General features: G+C 48.1%; 1 protein-coding gene and 1 long non-coding RNA gene across 8 annotated transcripts in view; one reads left to right on the top strand and one right to left on the bottom strand.

The window, feature by feature from the left end:
- The window catches only part of larp4ab (La ribonucleoprotein 4Ab), a 32,404-nt gene that overhangs the window by 8,290 nt on the left and 7,841 nt on the right, over nucleotides 1-16,273 (bottom strand). Inside the window, exons 1-15 of one of the 7 annotated variants that reach the window (XM_088633479.1) lie at nucleotides 16,024-16,249; nucleotides 13,393-13,543; nucleotides 13,037-13,198; nucleotides 12,406-12,493; nucleotides 10,959-11,095; nucleotides 10,336-10,439; nucleotides 9,844-9,954; nucleotides 9,142-9,195; nucleotides 6,526-6,738; nucleotides 5,650-5,744; nucleotides 4,661-4,702; nucleotides 1,983-2,288; nucleotides 1,189-1,240; nucleotides 689-844; nucleotides 250-386 (exon numbers count right to left, since the gene is read on the bottom strand). In XM_088633479.1, coding sequence (XP_088489605.1) covers nucleotides 250-386; nucleotides 689-844; nucleotides 1,189-1,240; nucleotides 1,983-2,288; nucleotides 4,661-4,702; nucleotides 5,650-5,744; nucleotides 6,526-6,738; nucleotides 9,142-9,195; nucleotides 9,844-9,954; nucleotides 10,336-10,439; nucleotides 10,959-11,095; nucleotides 12,406-12,493; nucleotides 13,037-13,198; nucleotides 13,393-13,543; nucleotides 16,024-16,041 — 1,826 coding nt within the window. In that variant the 5' untranslated portion in view covers nucleotides 16,042-16,249. Of the gene's footprint in view, nucleotides 1-249; nucleotides 387-688; nucleotides 845-1,188; nucleotides 1,241-1,982; nucleotides 2,289-4,660; nucleotides 4,703-5,649; nucleotides 5,745-6,525; nucleotides 6,739-9,141; nucleotides 9,196-9,843; nucleotides 9,955-10,335; nucleotides 10,440-10,958; nucleotides 11,096-12,405; nucleotides 12,494-13,036; nucleotides 13,199-13,392; nucleotides 13,544-14,180; nucleotides 14,340-16,023; nucleotides 16,250-16,273 lie in introns of those variants that run through there. The other 6 variants (XM_088633482.1, XM_088633480.1, XM_088633476.1 and 3 more) reach the window with 6 other exon arrangements.
- Nucleotides 8,633-8,818, top strand: LOC148678414 (uncharacterized). Its single transcript, XR_015939153.1, has 2 exons — nucleotides 8,633-8,743; nucleotides 8,786-8,818. It is a non-coding gene; the product is annotated as an uncharacterized LOC148678414 (long non-coding RNA).

Below are 16,273 nucleotides of genomic sequence, written 5' to 3'. Positions count from 1 at the left end.
ATCACCCCTACTGTGAGTGAGTCATATGACCAAGGAATGTCACATGATTATCAATTTAACCCCTTGTGATGGCTGTCTGGACCAATACACAGATCTGAAAGTTTGTGGAAGGAACACAGAATATCGACATCATTGGTGTTTTACGAAAGCAAGCAAAGCATAGATTTTCTTTCCAGATTTTTTAGAGAAGCCAAAAGGGTAGCCAGATGATTAGACCTGGCTGTACCCAGAGCCTGAGCCAGGGCTTACCTGGGGGTTTGGGGCTCACTGGAAGGCAGGGTGCAGCTGGCAGGTTTGCACGCAGGCTGAGTGGCGCTGGTTACCAATGCTGCCTCCTCCTGGACAGACACAGAACTGGCAGGGGAATCTTTGCTGACATCCTGTTGCTAAGGGAGCAGAAACACAACAACAAAATAAAATCAGCATACTCCAAAGACTACAACAAGATAGGCAAATGAAAACCAAAGCTCACGATTTAGAGGGAAAGTCCGGATTCCTAAGTCACTTCAAGGATACAAGAAACACACATGAAAAACAAGTCTTTGCAGATAAGGGTTATCTAAATAAATGCACTACAAACTAACACAGAATTAAAACCTGAGCAACAAGAGCAATTAGACAATATAAATGGACCTGCTGCACATTCAGCTACATAACATATGGCTACTAACCCCAGTGTATCGCTCACCTTATCCCTGTTAAGCCCTCGGACCACGTCGGACATCCTGTTCTCCAGCAGCGGCTCGCCCTGCGTGCTCACCACGCAGCCTGGCAGCGGGGGGAAGTTGTTGGCAGCCAGGTCAAACTTGGGGGTGGGGACCTTCTCCATGGAGGTGGGCGGCCTCTGAGAACACAAGGAGGCGAAGAAGCCACCGTGAACACTCCCCTGTAGCAACGCAGCGAAGGTCCTTTGTGGGGGGGGGGGGGGCTGTATCGGGCGGTTCTTGACGAGTGCCCATCATTGGGAACAGCACCGATGCAATGCAAGAACTCCACCTGTCACAGTGGGCCCTCTAATACCCGTGACTCTGCAAGAGCCCAACCCCAGGCCCAGCCGACGACCTCCCCTGACAAGCCATTCGGAAAGAGCCTTCTGGTCTTTTTAAGACTTTGCAGAACAAACGTGCTCCTCAAATATTTTTGTTCTTGAAGCCAGTCTCTTTGCCTGCTTTCTGCCAGGAAACTCACCATGGTGCGGTCGTCCTCTCTCCTCCGCCTTGTCCCTCTGTAAGTGCTTCTCCTGCAATGCAGCAGTCAGGGGCACATTAGGAGGGTCTTTTCAAGATCACAAAACGGATAAAATATAAAAATGCCCCTTATACCAATATCTCCTGATTAATACAGATAGGGGCCAGACTGAACACTAGGCTTGCTCTTGATTTATCAAAGGCTATTCTGATCTTAAAAGCTGAAAAACCAGGACTAAAAGTATCAGAAAACTGCAGCACTGTAGGTGCCACCAAACTGGAATTCAAAAAAAGAGACATTTCAGACCCTCAGATCTCATAATCTTGGTGCTCACTGGGCCAGGCCACGCAATGGGGCTCACAGCTCTGAGGAGGAGGAGAAGGAGAAGAAGAAGGGGGAGAAAAGAAACATGAGGTAACAAAAGAGGAAAAAGAGAAGGAACGAGGGAAACAAAAGACACAAGGCGAAGACACCCCAAAGCTGTTCACCCCAAAGCCCTGCATCCCTCTATGCGCAAGAGTGTCTCGTCATCGGGTCTGACCTTCCTGTGACCCCGACAGCACGCAGGGCACAGTGGAACGAACACTACAGAGATGGACTCAGCGAGGCAACAACACACCAAGGACGCGGAAGCTCCCCAGGCTCTTCTTCCTCAAATTCAGGAGCAACTCGGAAGTTGCTTCTTGTTTAGAGATGCATGCATCGGGTCCAGCTCCCTCTTGGGAAGTTTGCAACAAACTCCTACCGCACTTGGTGGAAAGAAGCACTCCCCCTTACCGCCCCCCAGCCCTCACCGGGTCTCGGTCCCAAATGCATGCCCTCTTGAATTCTGTGTGCGGCCGAGAGTGCCTGCTGCTGGGCCTCTCCCTGCTCCCCACCTGCCACGGCCCGCCATGCCGGCATCCCCGTTCTGCTCCGTGGACATCAAGTGGGCGTCTTTCATGGAGAAGGAAGGGCTCAGCTCAGGAGGGGCCAGCACGGTGGCCCCAGTCCGGGGGGGCTGGGGGCTGCGGGGCCCAGAGAGCCCATCTACCAGGGGCACAGGCCCCACTATGGGGGGAGATCCATCCGAAGCCCTTGGATGCGGCTTCACAGGGTTCCTGTGGGAGGGAGGGGAGCAGGGGGGGGGGGGGTGGGGGGGGAGAGATGAAACAAGTTAAAAATGCAAACAGGCTAATCGATGTCTCTTACTGGATGAGCAGCCCACACAAGAGAAGAAAACCTCACGCCTAAGCCAGCTCTTTGATTAAAGATACAGCTTCAGATCTCAACCTGCTAAGACTGGGAGACTGCTGTTTCGAGTTAGAGGGTTCTGCCCTGCGCGAACCACACCAAGATACGGGGAGGGAAGAGTAAAAACAATGTAGAATAAAAAGAATCTTACAAAGTCAATTACATCTTGTATTTTTAAAGCATTATTTGCAATCGAACGCTTTAGCCATTTGATTTCGGACTTCACGTGGTGAAATCGGGGTCGCTGGCCCCCAGGCCCAAGGGAGGTGGAACACTCCAGATCTTCCTAGTCACGAGTCATGTTCCGCAAGTCTTCAGTCTGTCTGTCCCACAGGGAAGCACTGAGGACGTGTGCACAGCCTCTGCAGCGCAGAGCCCTCATGTCTTCTCACCTGCCACCATGCAAGTTCAGTCTTGACGGCGGCGTTCCCACTTTGCATCTTGATCGGCAGATCTCGTACGCCAAGCGAGGCTGGGCCTGGTCAGTACTGGGATCGGAGCCTTCACAACCGTGCTGCTGTAAGAGTTGTCAGTAGACCAGCAGGGGGCACCTTTCCATCGGGACTATAATTTCCTAAACATTACTCCCTGTATGGTGAGCTTTGCGATGTACGGGGGCTACAGAACAGCTGCACTGGGATCACCAGGAACGAAAGGCAGAACACTAGTGAAATTATTCTACTGGTTCAGTTCGGAAACTCCCCCAGGTCTGCACACAGCACATTCACACCCTGCTTCAAGACTCCCTTTCCAGAGAGTCCCTACCTATCCAGGCAGTGAAGAAACAATCCGGATTGGCTTGTAAGATAAAACTCCAAGCACTTTTTTTCCGACCATGGGGACGGATCTCTGCATGTAAGATTTTTGCACTGATTTTTTTTTTTGCTTGTAAATTCCAAAAACAACAAAGGAGCAAGGGTTTGCCTCTCAAGCACAAAGATTTAACACCCCACCCCTTCTCCAAACACAAACCAGGACTGCGCATGCTGGCAGACCGCTTACTAAGCCCGACCATGCTGGGGAGTGAGGGAGCAGAGATGAAAATGGGGGAAACACTGCAGTTTATAGGGTTGCAAGCAACGCTTCATAAATGCCTAGCCTAATGCCAAATGACACAGGCGCAGAGCACTTAAATAGAGGTAAGTGGTCTACCTTTGGGTAACTTTCAATTACTCATGAATGAATAGAACGCTCTTAGTAATCTTACATACTGGTGTTAAAAGAAGATACCAAAAACTGAACTGCAACCTGTGTCTGCAGTGTTGCCCAGCTGTGGAATAGTTTGAAGACAAAAGACACGGATGGAATCAAGATCCTATAAGATCCTCTCTTCTGCAGGCTCTACCTTTAATAAAGTGACTGTCTTGTTTAATCAAATGTAAAAGGCCTTAAGATATATGCATCCTATAGACACATTTAAAAACTAATTAGGCTCTGGAAGTCATAATTGTACGCAGAATTTAGTGCTGGGCTTTGTTTGTGTGGCCACCACAAAGAATGAGACTCCCGGTTCGAGGTTCTGCGGAATGTCATAGAGACAAGGAAGGGCAGGCCGAGTGGTCTCTTCTTTACTATTCTAGGGAAGGAGGAAGAGATCCTTCTCAGTAAGAGAATAAGACCAGTGAGAGAGAGAAAGTCTCTCACGGTAAGAGAACGCTGTGCTCTCAACCTAGCAAGGCTGTCAAGCCTCAGGATAGGGTGGATCGCCAACGAGAGCAACTACTTTAAATCAGGCTGCAACACAATCCCCTGACCGAATGAGTTCCTGGCATCTTGAAAGACTGGCTGCAGCGCTGATCGGATAGACTGGTGACTGGCTGACCAGGACACTAGGCACCAGGCGGAATGAATGGATCAAACAGACTGACCATGGCATGACTATATGACCAACGGACTGGGAAGCTACAGATGGGGAGCAACAGGGAAGCAAGCTCACCCGACAGCAAGATTAAACTGCTGAACACCGCCAATCAACACACCCACAAGCGGGATGGATGGGGGGGCTGCCCCCCCTTCCTTTTTGTTACCGTGTTCTGACATTCTGAACGTGTAAGGACCAATTGATTAAACAGACAAAGCACAGAAGAAATCATGCAAAGCCGCAGAATATTAGCAACTTAAAAGAAAAAGGGAAGGATGTAAGAAACGAAAAGGATGAGAATAGCTGACGTCGGCCCGAGAGTGAAGTTGGAGACAAAGCAGAAAAGTAGTCGGTGAGGCCACAAGTATGGTCATGTACCTGAAAGCATTTATTACATTCTTTCTTGAGTAGAGTGGGACACTGTTGGGACAGTAACAGAGAGAGAAAGAGAAGAGCTACTGTTACAGGAGAGCAAGGAGGCACCTATCATCACCTTTCACAACACGTCACAACACCTAGACCTTCTCCCAGGCAACTCCAGCTGTTCCAGCTGCAGCGTTTTACAGTTTTCACAGCGATTGGCTCCAGGAGGAGTAATCAGTCCAGGCTGGAACAAATGACTGGCAAAGCCCTGGCTGCAAAGAGTCACCGCACTCCCGGTTCTGGAAAGCCACAGGGCTTGATGTGGGGGGCGGGGTCATGCCCTCTAGTCCTCGGGGGGTTGGCGTCTTCTTGTTTTCATTCAAACCCCGTTCTCAGCAGCACAGTTGGACCAATTATTTAATTAATTGGTTAATTAAATTAACCCACACCTGAAGAAGGCTCCAAGAACCAAAACTTTGTGTTTTCTTTCTTCTCTTTTCAGCATGGAATAAACCTTTTACTTGTTCCTTTGCAGCCTACGCAGCTACCCACCTGAACTACTCTAATCACTTGATTAGCTGCACACCTATAACACTTCTATCCTGGCTCCGAGTCATTTATAGGTAACTGGAGCTTGAACGAAGCATCTCAGCAAAAAGAAATTCAAGTAGGTGGCTGCATCAGCATGAGTAGGCTGCAAAGGAACAAGTGAAGGTTTATTCCACACCGAAACACGACATTTCTGTCCTTCTCTTTTCAGCGTAGAATACATCTTGACTTGTTTCTTTGCTTCTCGGTGAAATACCGTAAGAAAAACCTATTGACGCCTCATTCCCAAAATAATTATAATGTTTAACTGACTGCACAAGCTGAAACTAAATCCAGAAAGCCCAAGGCTAGAGGCCCCTGGTTTGGAGACCGGCTGTCCTACCTCCCGAATGCTAAATGACCAACCGGTTTCTGGACTTCACATAGCTGAACGGTAAAGGAAAAAGTCTGCTTACCGGTTTCTGTGGAAGGGGCGACCGATACTGGAGCTGGTCTTGTACGTTCCTGGGGAGTTGAACCCGTTCACAAACCCGCTGTTGGGGAACGGAGCCTGAAAGGGGTTAAAAAAACAGATCTGAGTCTTCAACCCTCTCTTCCATCTCAACAGCGCTTGGCTGCTTCAAGCCTGCTGCAAGGAGGACGACACAGACTAGAGGACACTGACTCCGGCTGCACAGCAGGCTGATCCACTCCAGGTTTAGCCAGTTTCAGGGCTCTTGTTACTCAAGCCAAAACCAGGTGCTGGAGATTTCACACCTGCCACCTTAGTAAAGGCTTTGTATACACACAGAAAGCTCTGGAGATAATAAAAACCTGAAAAAGACCAAACTGCTATGCAGCAGGAGCCTTTATTGGCTTCCTGGAGTTTTCCTGGTGTTAATTTCACTTCAAACTTTTCGCTACACGATTCAAACTAAAAAAGCAAAAAAACCTTTTCTCCATTACAGCAGAGTCCTATAAAACCATGTTTATTTTTCTTCAACAACCCTTGTATGGTGGGAGAGGCATACACTTCTAATCTGCATGCAGGTAAGGGTTAAAGCAACTTCAGTCCTTGAGGGGCAGACTCCAGCAGACTTTTCAGGTCCATTTCTAATCAACAACAGATTAACAAGAAAAACACTTCAGGAATTGCATTGTACAGTGGAATGAAAAGAGCCCAGTGCAGCCCTCAAGGAGTAGCCACTTTCAGTCAGCTGGGAGCCCCAGATGAAAGTGACTATTGCTGGACACCGGGGAGGCTGGACTGCCTCTGTATGCGTTAATCCTGACTCTGCAGTGCCGCAGGAGTCCAGCCTTCTTCCCTCAGGACAGGTGGAAGGGGGCCTCACCAGGGGGGTTTCGAAGTACGGTGTGGGAGAGGGGGACCAGGTGGGGGGCACCAGGCCGTACACAGGGTACTGCTGCTGGGGGCTGTAGACGTGCTGCATGAAGAGAGGCGAGCTGAATTGGGACTGGCTCTGGGTCTGCTGGGAGTACATGTTGGAGTCCAGGCTGCGGTAACCATTCTTCGCAAAAAACGTGTTGATGGCCTTTATCCGCGCCTGCAGGAGGCGCAAGAGGGACAGAGGGAGGGAGAGAGAGAGAAGAGCAAAGTGTTAGATAAATAAAACTGCCCTAACCACAAAAACGTACCTTGCACCTCATAATCCAGAGCATCAAACCCAGCTGCTGCCTCCTGCACTCCACCTCAATGGGCAAGAAATGTAAGAAAAGTGCCTTTTGAAGGAGTGACACCTTCGTCAATCCCAGGCAAGCTGGTAGCAACTGCTGCATGTCATTTTCATCACCCTGTAACCTGGATGACGTGACATGAAACAGGCCACCGAAATTCATTTCATCCCTTAACAGAATCAGCTGGGAACTCAACACAGCCGTGTGGAAGGAAACACAGAAAACACTCCTCCTGTACAAATCAACACGTCTGCTCTTTCACACTAGGGACATACTGCTATTAACGGACTATCAAGCAAAGTTAAAAAGACATGCGCTTACTTGACTGAACATTTGCACTAGAGTAGCTCAACTTAAACAGAAAAGGCCTTGGTTTAGAAAATGCAGGTTTAACAAATGTTGCTTTATTCAAACTTCCCAGCACCACAAGATCTGGCTGCAGGTTTGTGATCATTTCAGTTAGTCGAAGATCCCAGTTCACCAGCTTTAGAGCAGGCGTTTGCATTATTATTAGTAGTAGTAGTAGTAGCAGCAGCAGCAGCAGCAGCAGCAGCAGTAGTAAGCATGCTGCCAGCCACCCCAAAAACCTCACTGGCCAGAGCACATTCTAACATTATATCCATCCATTTTCTAAATGCTTCTTCCAGTACAAGGTCACTGGCGAGCAAGAGCCTATCCCAGCAAGCAGTGGGCGCAAGGCGGGGTACACAATGGACAGGCAGCCCGTTCTACACAGAGCACCAGAAACTGGAGCACAGGAGGAAATCCACACAAACGCAGGGAGAACATACAAGTCTGTAACACCTAAAAAATCCAACCCTTTCATCTAAAACGTCAGCCTAACTGAGCATCCAACACTAAAGCCTAACGAAGCTATTAACAGTATTTCATTTACTTTGTTTTATTTTTCTCATGTGTGACTTGCAGTACAAGAGTCAAGAAACACTGTAGAGCAGTGGTTCTGAACCTTGGGGGGGGGATTATGAAGAAATGGAATGACCACTGGAGGGAGACAGGCATAGGCTACATACAGGGCTAACAAAGCTGAATTAAATTAAGTACATAAGTACAAGGGGTCTTGTTGCCTGCAAAGGACTATGAAAACATAACTGAGCTTCAGGTCACGGAACCATGAAGTACCAGGATCTTGTCTTTGCATTTCAGAACAATCAAGACCTTTCCTCCCTGTTTCACTACAGCAAACCAACTGCTAGACGCTACCATTGACATCCGATTCCAAATTTGATCACAACATAACGCCAAGCTGCTTTTGGAAAAACAAAAGTGCAGGTGCACTTTCAGTATCTGAGATACCAATGGAAAGCATGACAAACTGCAAGACAATTATTATTGGACTTCACAGGAACAAGTCTATCTGCATGTTTTTCAACATTTGTTCTCGCCTGAGAAAATCTGTATTTTGTTGATCCTCCTTTGGCTTTGGCAAAAGAGATGCTATTTTCCTCAACACGTATATACTCTGTAAACAGGTTTAGCTGTCTGGTAAGCTTCTTTTACAGTTACGCTCAAGACATTCAGTAATTTTCATTCACCAAAGTTGTAAATACTGAGATTCACAATTTTTTCTAACTTAGTGTTGAGAGACAGTTTAGCGAATACATTGGGAGGCACCTGTCCCACACCACCCAGCCCCCCCCCCAGAGAGGACAAACTGCTTTACACAAAGGATTGCAGGAGTCTGGAACAAGCAACCCACACGTTAAGCTGATACCCCTCAGATCTCATAATCTTGGCATTCATCAGGGCAGGATACACTGGGCTGCGAGGCAGGAAGATGGAGGGAGGGATGGAGGGAGGGAGAGAAGAGTGGGTGAGAGAGGGAGCAAGAGAGGAGAGGCCAGAGAAAGCACAAAGGTGCAGAGAGAGAGAGAGAGAGAGAGAGAGAGAGAGAGAGAGAGAGAGAGAGAGAGAGAGAGAGAGAGAGAGAGAAACAGAGAGCACTCACAGCTGCAGTCACCCGTTTCCTTCGAAGCGCGATACTGATCATCATCGGGGGAGGGAGGGGCCACATCATCGGTTACAGCGCTGCCTCCCGGGGGAGCCAAATTCCCACTCCCCAGTCCCGTGCTGTCTCTCCCATTTTAAAGGACACCCCCAGTTTGCTTTGTCCCTGATCCTCCCAATTCTCCAACCCCCCTCCAACCAATTCACTCAGTACAAGCACGCGCCACCATGTTTCTCCCAAACAAACACACGAGTCCAGGACCCTCCGCAGAAAGAAGTCATTGCGGCTCCGACTGCAATCTACTCACCATGATGGGCTTTCCCTGAAAGGTCTTCACTTCTTCCCTTAGATACTTGTAGGCCTGAACAAGAGGAGGATTACATTAGAAAGTAATTCAAATTATTTATTATATCAGCTAGTGCTGCTTTTGCCACATGGCATCTGTTTTAAATTGTTTATCACCATCGCGACCTGAAGAACAGCAAATGGGTCTTGTGGTTACAGTTCTCAGATTGGCAATGCACTTATTAACAGCTCACAGTATACAAGTCAGAAAGGCAGTAAGTTCTGAGTAAACGCAAGTGCAAGAAAAGATGTTTCTAGGACCTTTAGTGTGCAAACTCCCATTCTCTATCCTTCCTTGTGGCTATTTCTGAGACTTGGTAAGAAATAATCACTCTCTTGGAGAAGGAGAAAGAACACAATTCTAAGTTTTTTATTTTAAATCCTCGTTGTCTCCCCGGGTTCTCATTCCAATATCCAGGTACAGGATACTCAATCCTTTCTATGCAGTTTATATTTCTATAGGGGTGTTCCTGGATTTAGCACAAAAGTTGAACTGTGTTCTAGTTCTAGTTTAAAAGTTGAATGAGAGAAGCAAATAACAGTTTATACCTAAGCCATCCAGCCTACAAACCCCGAAACATAAACCAATTGAAGCACAGCTCCATGCTTGGAAAAGGCTGGTCAAGCCAGCTGGTGCTGGAGTTGAGTATAATCCAAAACCTACCTGCTGCGCGTCTGTGTCTGACTGGAACGTGATGTACCAGTTGTTATTGTGGGCAAACTCCACGCTGATCACCTTTGGACAGTTGTCGTTCTTAAACAGGGCCTCCACCTCCTGGCAGGTGAGAGATCAAGGACATGCAATTGCTGAACATGGTCCCGAATTAAGATGTCATCAAAACAAATTATATGCCAAGTCAAACTAAAATCTGAAACTGTAGATCTTGAGAGAAAAAAAATACATTTACATCACAAAAGATCACACAGCTATCTGTTATGCCCTGGCCTCACACTATCACACAGAGTCTGAGTCAATGATAGTCATGAAGAAGAAAGATCAATATTTATACCACAGGGCACCCAAAGGACTGTGGGAAATCTGGACTCTTCCATTATGGGGTTTTGTTGCAGGGGCCAGTGTACACAAGAGGGAGCAGCTCAGCTTAACACATGGAAGCAGCAAGCACAGTTCAATGCTGTCCTCATCCTGCCTTACCTCCACTGGCGTGGTCTCTGGCACCTCCCTCAGGATGATGATGCAGCGCTTGTGGTTCGGCCTCACCTTCTCCCCCTTCTCGTCCACCTGGACCATCGGGGAGGCTGGACAGGCAACACAGGACGACGCGCACGGTCAGCAACACACAGCGACGGGGGCTGGGCTACCGCTGCCCAAGCACACAAGCCACCCTACACTGGCAACAGGCAGCACGAAAACCACACACTAACGAGCACTCTCCCTATACCCCTGCTATTCAACCAACCGAATGAATGAAATGACACTTGGTCAATTCAAAATGCAAGTTAAAAGGTTCCCAATATTGGTCCAAAGCGTGGCATTATCCGTGAGCAGTGAAAAGCGGACTCTGTGCTGGCACACTTTCCATAAAACTTCAGAACCACTGGGAATTACAACGTGCATTTACACTATCGAGCACTGCTTCTATCAAGTTCAGAAAACATTGGGAATGTCCCAGACTAAAACTATTTCACAGAACTGTTCTGAAAAAAGAAAAAGGTTCAACACTCATCAGTCACTAGACAAGATGTAAATATTCCTTTGGGAATGTTCTTTCTTAGGCAGGATGGACACGGGTAGACAAAATACAGCGCAACACTCACATCTCAGCACGTCCAGAATGAGATCCATGTCTGTGGTCAGGATCTTGATCCCTTCCATGCTGGCGATTGTCCAGATGGGAACAAACTGGTCGCTGTCCATCTGGGACATCAGATACAGGTCTTTGGAGAGGTTCTCCCTGGGTGTGACAGAGCAGGGGGAATAAATTTGTCTGATGCTTATGTATATTAAACCTTTAGGGTCTGAATTTAAATTTAAATAGAAAATACTTCTATTGTTCTTGTCTCTCTTCCAATGGAATGTGCTATTCTCCCTGTCTACAATCACAAAAGATTATATCTTCCCTTGGTTTTGAGCACAACCTCAAAAAACCTGAAACCTGCAAACATGTGTAAAACGTAGAGACAACAGATAGGAAATAGACCATAGTCCATGTATAATAATTATGTGCAACACTGTACTCCACAAATGTGGTGTGTGTGCAAATATTTTGTCGTTTGTATTTAAATGTTCTATCATTCTCTAAAACTAAAAAGGAATGGGAGGGGGGGGGTTAAAAGCACAGCAGGCCCTGCAGCCAATCAACAGAAGCCTCTGTGACCATCAAGTCCCCCACCACACAATACTGAACCTGCAGGCCAGCAGCTCAGTTTCTGCCACCAGACTAGAAAAGGCAACCAGGAAATACAGTGTTGAAAAAACACTTCAAAACTGGACGAAGTAAAGTGCTATTAGTAAAAGTTATAAAAAATATTTCTCCTCAGAAATATGATCAGTGAGGGCTCAGACACTCCAGGGATCATAGGAATGTCTTGCACTGACACAGGCTGATGGAAAACAACCTCTTGTCTTGAACAGAGAGGACTACAAGGAAACCTGATCCCAAAATCACCCAAGGCACCTACAATGTCTGCCCAAAAATATTTTTCAGAACGAACAGTGACAAACAAACCAGAGGACACAAGTGAACACTAAGACAAAGGGCATTTTAAACTCAGAAGAGGAGGAACTGCTTTACACAAAGGATTGTAGGAGTCGGGAACAGCCAACCCACGCACGTTAAGCTGATACTCTGGATTCTTCCAAGAAATGGCTGGAAGAAATCCTTGGATCAATTAACTATTAATTACCCAACAACCCAGATAGGCCTAACAGTCCCCTCTCATTTAAAAACCCCATGCTCTTATGCTTTAGAGAGTTCACAGCGTACGGAGTCTCGATTTTAAACTGAACAGAAACTATGGGAAGAAACCTGACTGGCTGTTTCTCCTCTTGCTTGAAAGGAATAATTCATAAAGTCAAAAGGTCCACTTCCAGGACTCAGATGCTAATTAAAACACATGATCGTACAGGTTTAAACAATATAAATAATGCATAAACAACACAAAAATGCCCTGCAATTAAGAACTAGTGAACCAAATGAACACGCTGCACTAAGGTAACCTTGGTGTCACATGTGTGCAGTATGGGGACCATCTCCCTTCTCACCTGGAAAAGCAAAACTCCAACTGTTTCTTCAGGGATTCCCGTAGGTTCTCTGGAGAGATTGGCTGCTCCTCAGGTAGCTCGCCCTCACCTATAAGGAAAAAAAAACAAGCTTTACAGACCTGAACTCCTGTCTGGCTGTTCCCAACCAGGACCTGTTACTTGCACAACACCAGGACCGTAAGCCTATACTTTCCTGTTTCGCTTCTATACAATAAAATGGGCTGTACAGAGTGACAGATTGACAATCGTGGTAGAAAGGTATAGCAGAAGAACAGAGCAGTAGCTAAAGTATTGTCAAAATGCCAAAACAGTAAAAAGAAAAAACAATCCTGAACCAAATAAGACAGACTAGCGTTTCAATGCAATAAGCTCACTTGCCACATAAAAACGTATTAGCTTATCGATACATGCTCATTGGCTAGGTTGGGTTAGGCCAACCAATCGGCTTTGACCACATTTGCTGCAACAGGTCTTATCAGCCAATCACAAATAATCTCTTGTGGTACAATGAGTCTAATCAAGCCGGTGGGTAGCAAGGTCATCAGCTGCAACCAGTCAGAACAATCTGAGGCTATGGGCAGCGACAAGGCACAATCCCTGGTTCAGGGGTCAGTGTGGGTGCGGCACTGACCGATGCTTCCCGTGGGCGCCTCGTAGAGGGGGAAACCAAGTTCGGGGGGGTCCATGCCGTTGACACTCTGCTCCAGGGGGGCACCGGGGCTGCTGCTGCTTGGCGGGCTGGGGAACATCACGCTGTATGGTTTACAGCCATCAGGGGGCACAACAGAGTACCCTGTGGAGGAGAGCACGCCAGCCGTGAGCAGGCAGTCAAGGGATTGACTGGAGGACGAGGAAGGTAGGGGGGCAAGGGAGCCAGGAAAGGAATGACAAAACATGGGAAAGACTAGGGAAGCGCGAGACAAGAGGGAGAGTGTGCCTGCACCAAGCCACCAAGAGTGTGTGAGGAAGGGGGACGAGTGGGCTCACCCTCAGTGATGTCGGCGGGCGAAGGCGTGTCCTGTGGCCACGGTGACCCCTCGCTGCCGTTGGGGGCGGCCAGCGACCCCTCGCTGCCTCCAGCTGGGATCTCCTGCCACACCTTGGCGTTGGGGTTCAGGCCTGCACCTTTCGAGGTGACCTGGGCAGGGGAACACACCAGCAATCATCTCACTGGGAGTAGTTCAGAACAACAGCAAAATCATAAAAACCTGAAATCTCCAGTCGGTAGGTCCGACTCCTCTTAATGCTCTTCCTTATTTTATTCATAAGATCACAGAATTCTGGGATGGAAATGAGACTCGGACTCTGCCAGGTCCTGGCTATGTTACACCCACCTACCATCTTCTAACTACTTTATCCAATTCAGCGCTGTGGAGGAGTCTGAGCCTATCCCAGCAAGCAATGGGCAGAAGGCAGGGTCCACCCTGGACAGGACTCCACTCTGCCTCAGGGCTCACACACAGACACACACTCACACAGCAGGCCCAATTTTCCCCAAATTCAGTGAACATACCAGCATGTCTCTGGAGTGCCTGAGGAAACTGGAGCACCCAGAGGAAACCCCCATGAAGAAGGAGAAACAGACTCCATGCAGATCGCCCCCAGGAATTGAACCCAGGGCCCCAGAGCTCTGAGACAGCAATGCTAACCAATGCGCCATCTTACCACCCGGAAAATGTTACATGTCCTTATTCTGAATCCATACATAAAGAGAGAAGTTTAAACTTAAATTAACATAGCAAATTTCCTGCTTTGGCTGGGTAATCCGAACACACCTGCAGGTCACAAAACATGAACCAGGTCAAGCTGCAAAACAATCCATGACTCTGCAGGAATCAGCATTCATTTTTTTCCTATTTATCCCAGTGTTGAATTAAGGTAATTAAAGAGAATGTTCCCTTTAAAACCTCAATGCTCTCTCTCAAACACTGACAACAAACAGGGCTTGTCACAGCCTTTAAATACCCAGCTAGCCTGCCTCCCTATCCGTACGCAGACAAATGGGACTGCGGGTTTAAAATAGGCCTGGTTTGCGCCAGGGCTAATCTGATTACACACACACACACGTCTCTCTCTCACACGTACCAACGCACACAAACACAGGAGTGTTTATCAATACACAGCTCAGCCCGAGCGCCTTCATGTGGGGTTCTGCCCCGCCCCCCTCCATTGACAAAGAAAAACAACAGGCTTATTAACGGACGCAGAAGAACAGAGTCCTGGCGCTTCGGAAGAGATAAGAGCCCCGTGACAAAATGACTTTCACAACTGCTCTTGGACTGCGCGCAAGCACAGGTCGATATTCTGCTGAGGGAAGTGTGTTTTATCCGAGGACAGGAGGTGCTGCTGTGCGCAAAGGGAAGTGGGAGTGTGGAACAAGCCTCTAGCTCCTGGCTTCTTTTAGAATCTGGATAAAAGCCTCAAAACGCACACATATAAACAACTATACAAAGCTAAAATGGGCAGAAAATTAAAAAACTTACCAACAAGAGGAAACATCTTTACTCTAATTCCGCGCTGACTCAAATAAGTTACCAGTTAACTGGTGCCTTGGAGAGCAGACTATCTCATTTTACCTTACGCAACACAAATGCAAATAACACTCAGGAAACAGTGACAAAACCTGTTATCCACCTACAAGCACGCCAGTCATTGAAATAGCTCACTCTGCCTGTTCGCAAACATATCACAACGCCATACATCACATGAAGGGGCAATCGGAAACGGGCACACCACTGCCCACAGCGCAGTTCAGTCAGGAAAACTGCACGCTGGCATCCCCACGGAACCGCAGCGGCGACGTCATCGCCACGGAGCGGGGCTTCCCGGGGAGGGGGGGGTTGGGGCAGCAATTAGTCAAGACCAGGCGACCCGGCCGTGAGTTTAAAGAGTCATTTGTCCCCATTGAAGCAAAGACCTCTCACTGCACTGTGCATTAGGCTACAGGAACTGCGGAGACGAGAACCGCTAAGATCCGGTCTGATCAAAGGGTTAATTAACAATATGTACTGCATATGCGTACGTCTGCAACCAGGCACACCTCGATTACGGTATTGTGTTACCGATGTCCTAAAAAGGATCCAGTTCGAACAGAGATCCTAAAAAGGATCCGGCTAGAGAAGAGAAATTGCGACATGCTTTGGTTGCACCACGCGTAACGCTACCATTCGCCCCCTATCAAGGACCAAAAGGAACGAGAAGGCGGACTGGAGGCGATGCGCTCTGCCGGGACAGGACACTTCTCCTGAAGGGAGAGCCGGGGAGCGGGCGGACTGGGGGCCACGGTGCCCGCACCGCATGACGTCACTCCAGCGACACGAAACTTCCCCACTGGAGACCCGGCCGGCGCGGCGCGGCAGCGTGCTGGCAGGGCTCGGCGACGCGACGAGCGAACGGGATCGGATTATTTCAGTTTTAATCACTAGAAATGTGTTTTTTTTTTAAACAAAACACACAGGCGTCTGCAATTTTTCTTTCAGCAGGTATTAAGGGAGAAAAGACCGCGGCCTGTGCAGAGGTATCAATATTGGTCACACGGCGCTCTGAACTGCCTGTCCCCTCCATTCAGCCGGAGTCCTTTCCCCGCACTTCAAACTCTCACGTGAAACAGAGCCTTACCTCGACGAACAACAGCATTCTCGTCGGCGCCAAGAAGTCGTCTTTCAGAACACCAACCCGCCTTTCGCGATTCAAAATGTAATCTTCTGATCAGTTCAAACGATATTCCCCCCAGCCCGCAACACGAGGCGCGCCACTTAAGAGCAAGCTGGAAAAATAATGGTTCCACCAGCCTTCACAAACTCCCCTTCCCTCCCTCTCTCTACCACACTTGATATCCATCGCTCACTCTCACACAACCCCCGTAAAG

This window comes from Lepisosteus platostomus, chromosome 1 (genome assembly GCF_059453375.1).
Source record: "Lepisosteus platostomus isolate fLepPlt1 chromosome 1, fLepPlt1.hap1, whole genome shotgun sequence".
NCBI lineage: Eukaryota > Metazoa > Chordata > Actinopteri > Semionotiformes > Lepisosteidae > Lepisosteus > Lepisosteus platostomus.
The sequence above is the reverse complement of the archived record's forward strand: the minus strand, read 5'-3'. Positions and strand labels throughout refer to the sequence as shown.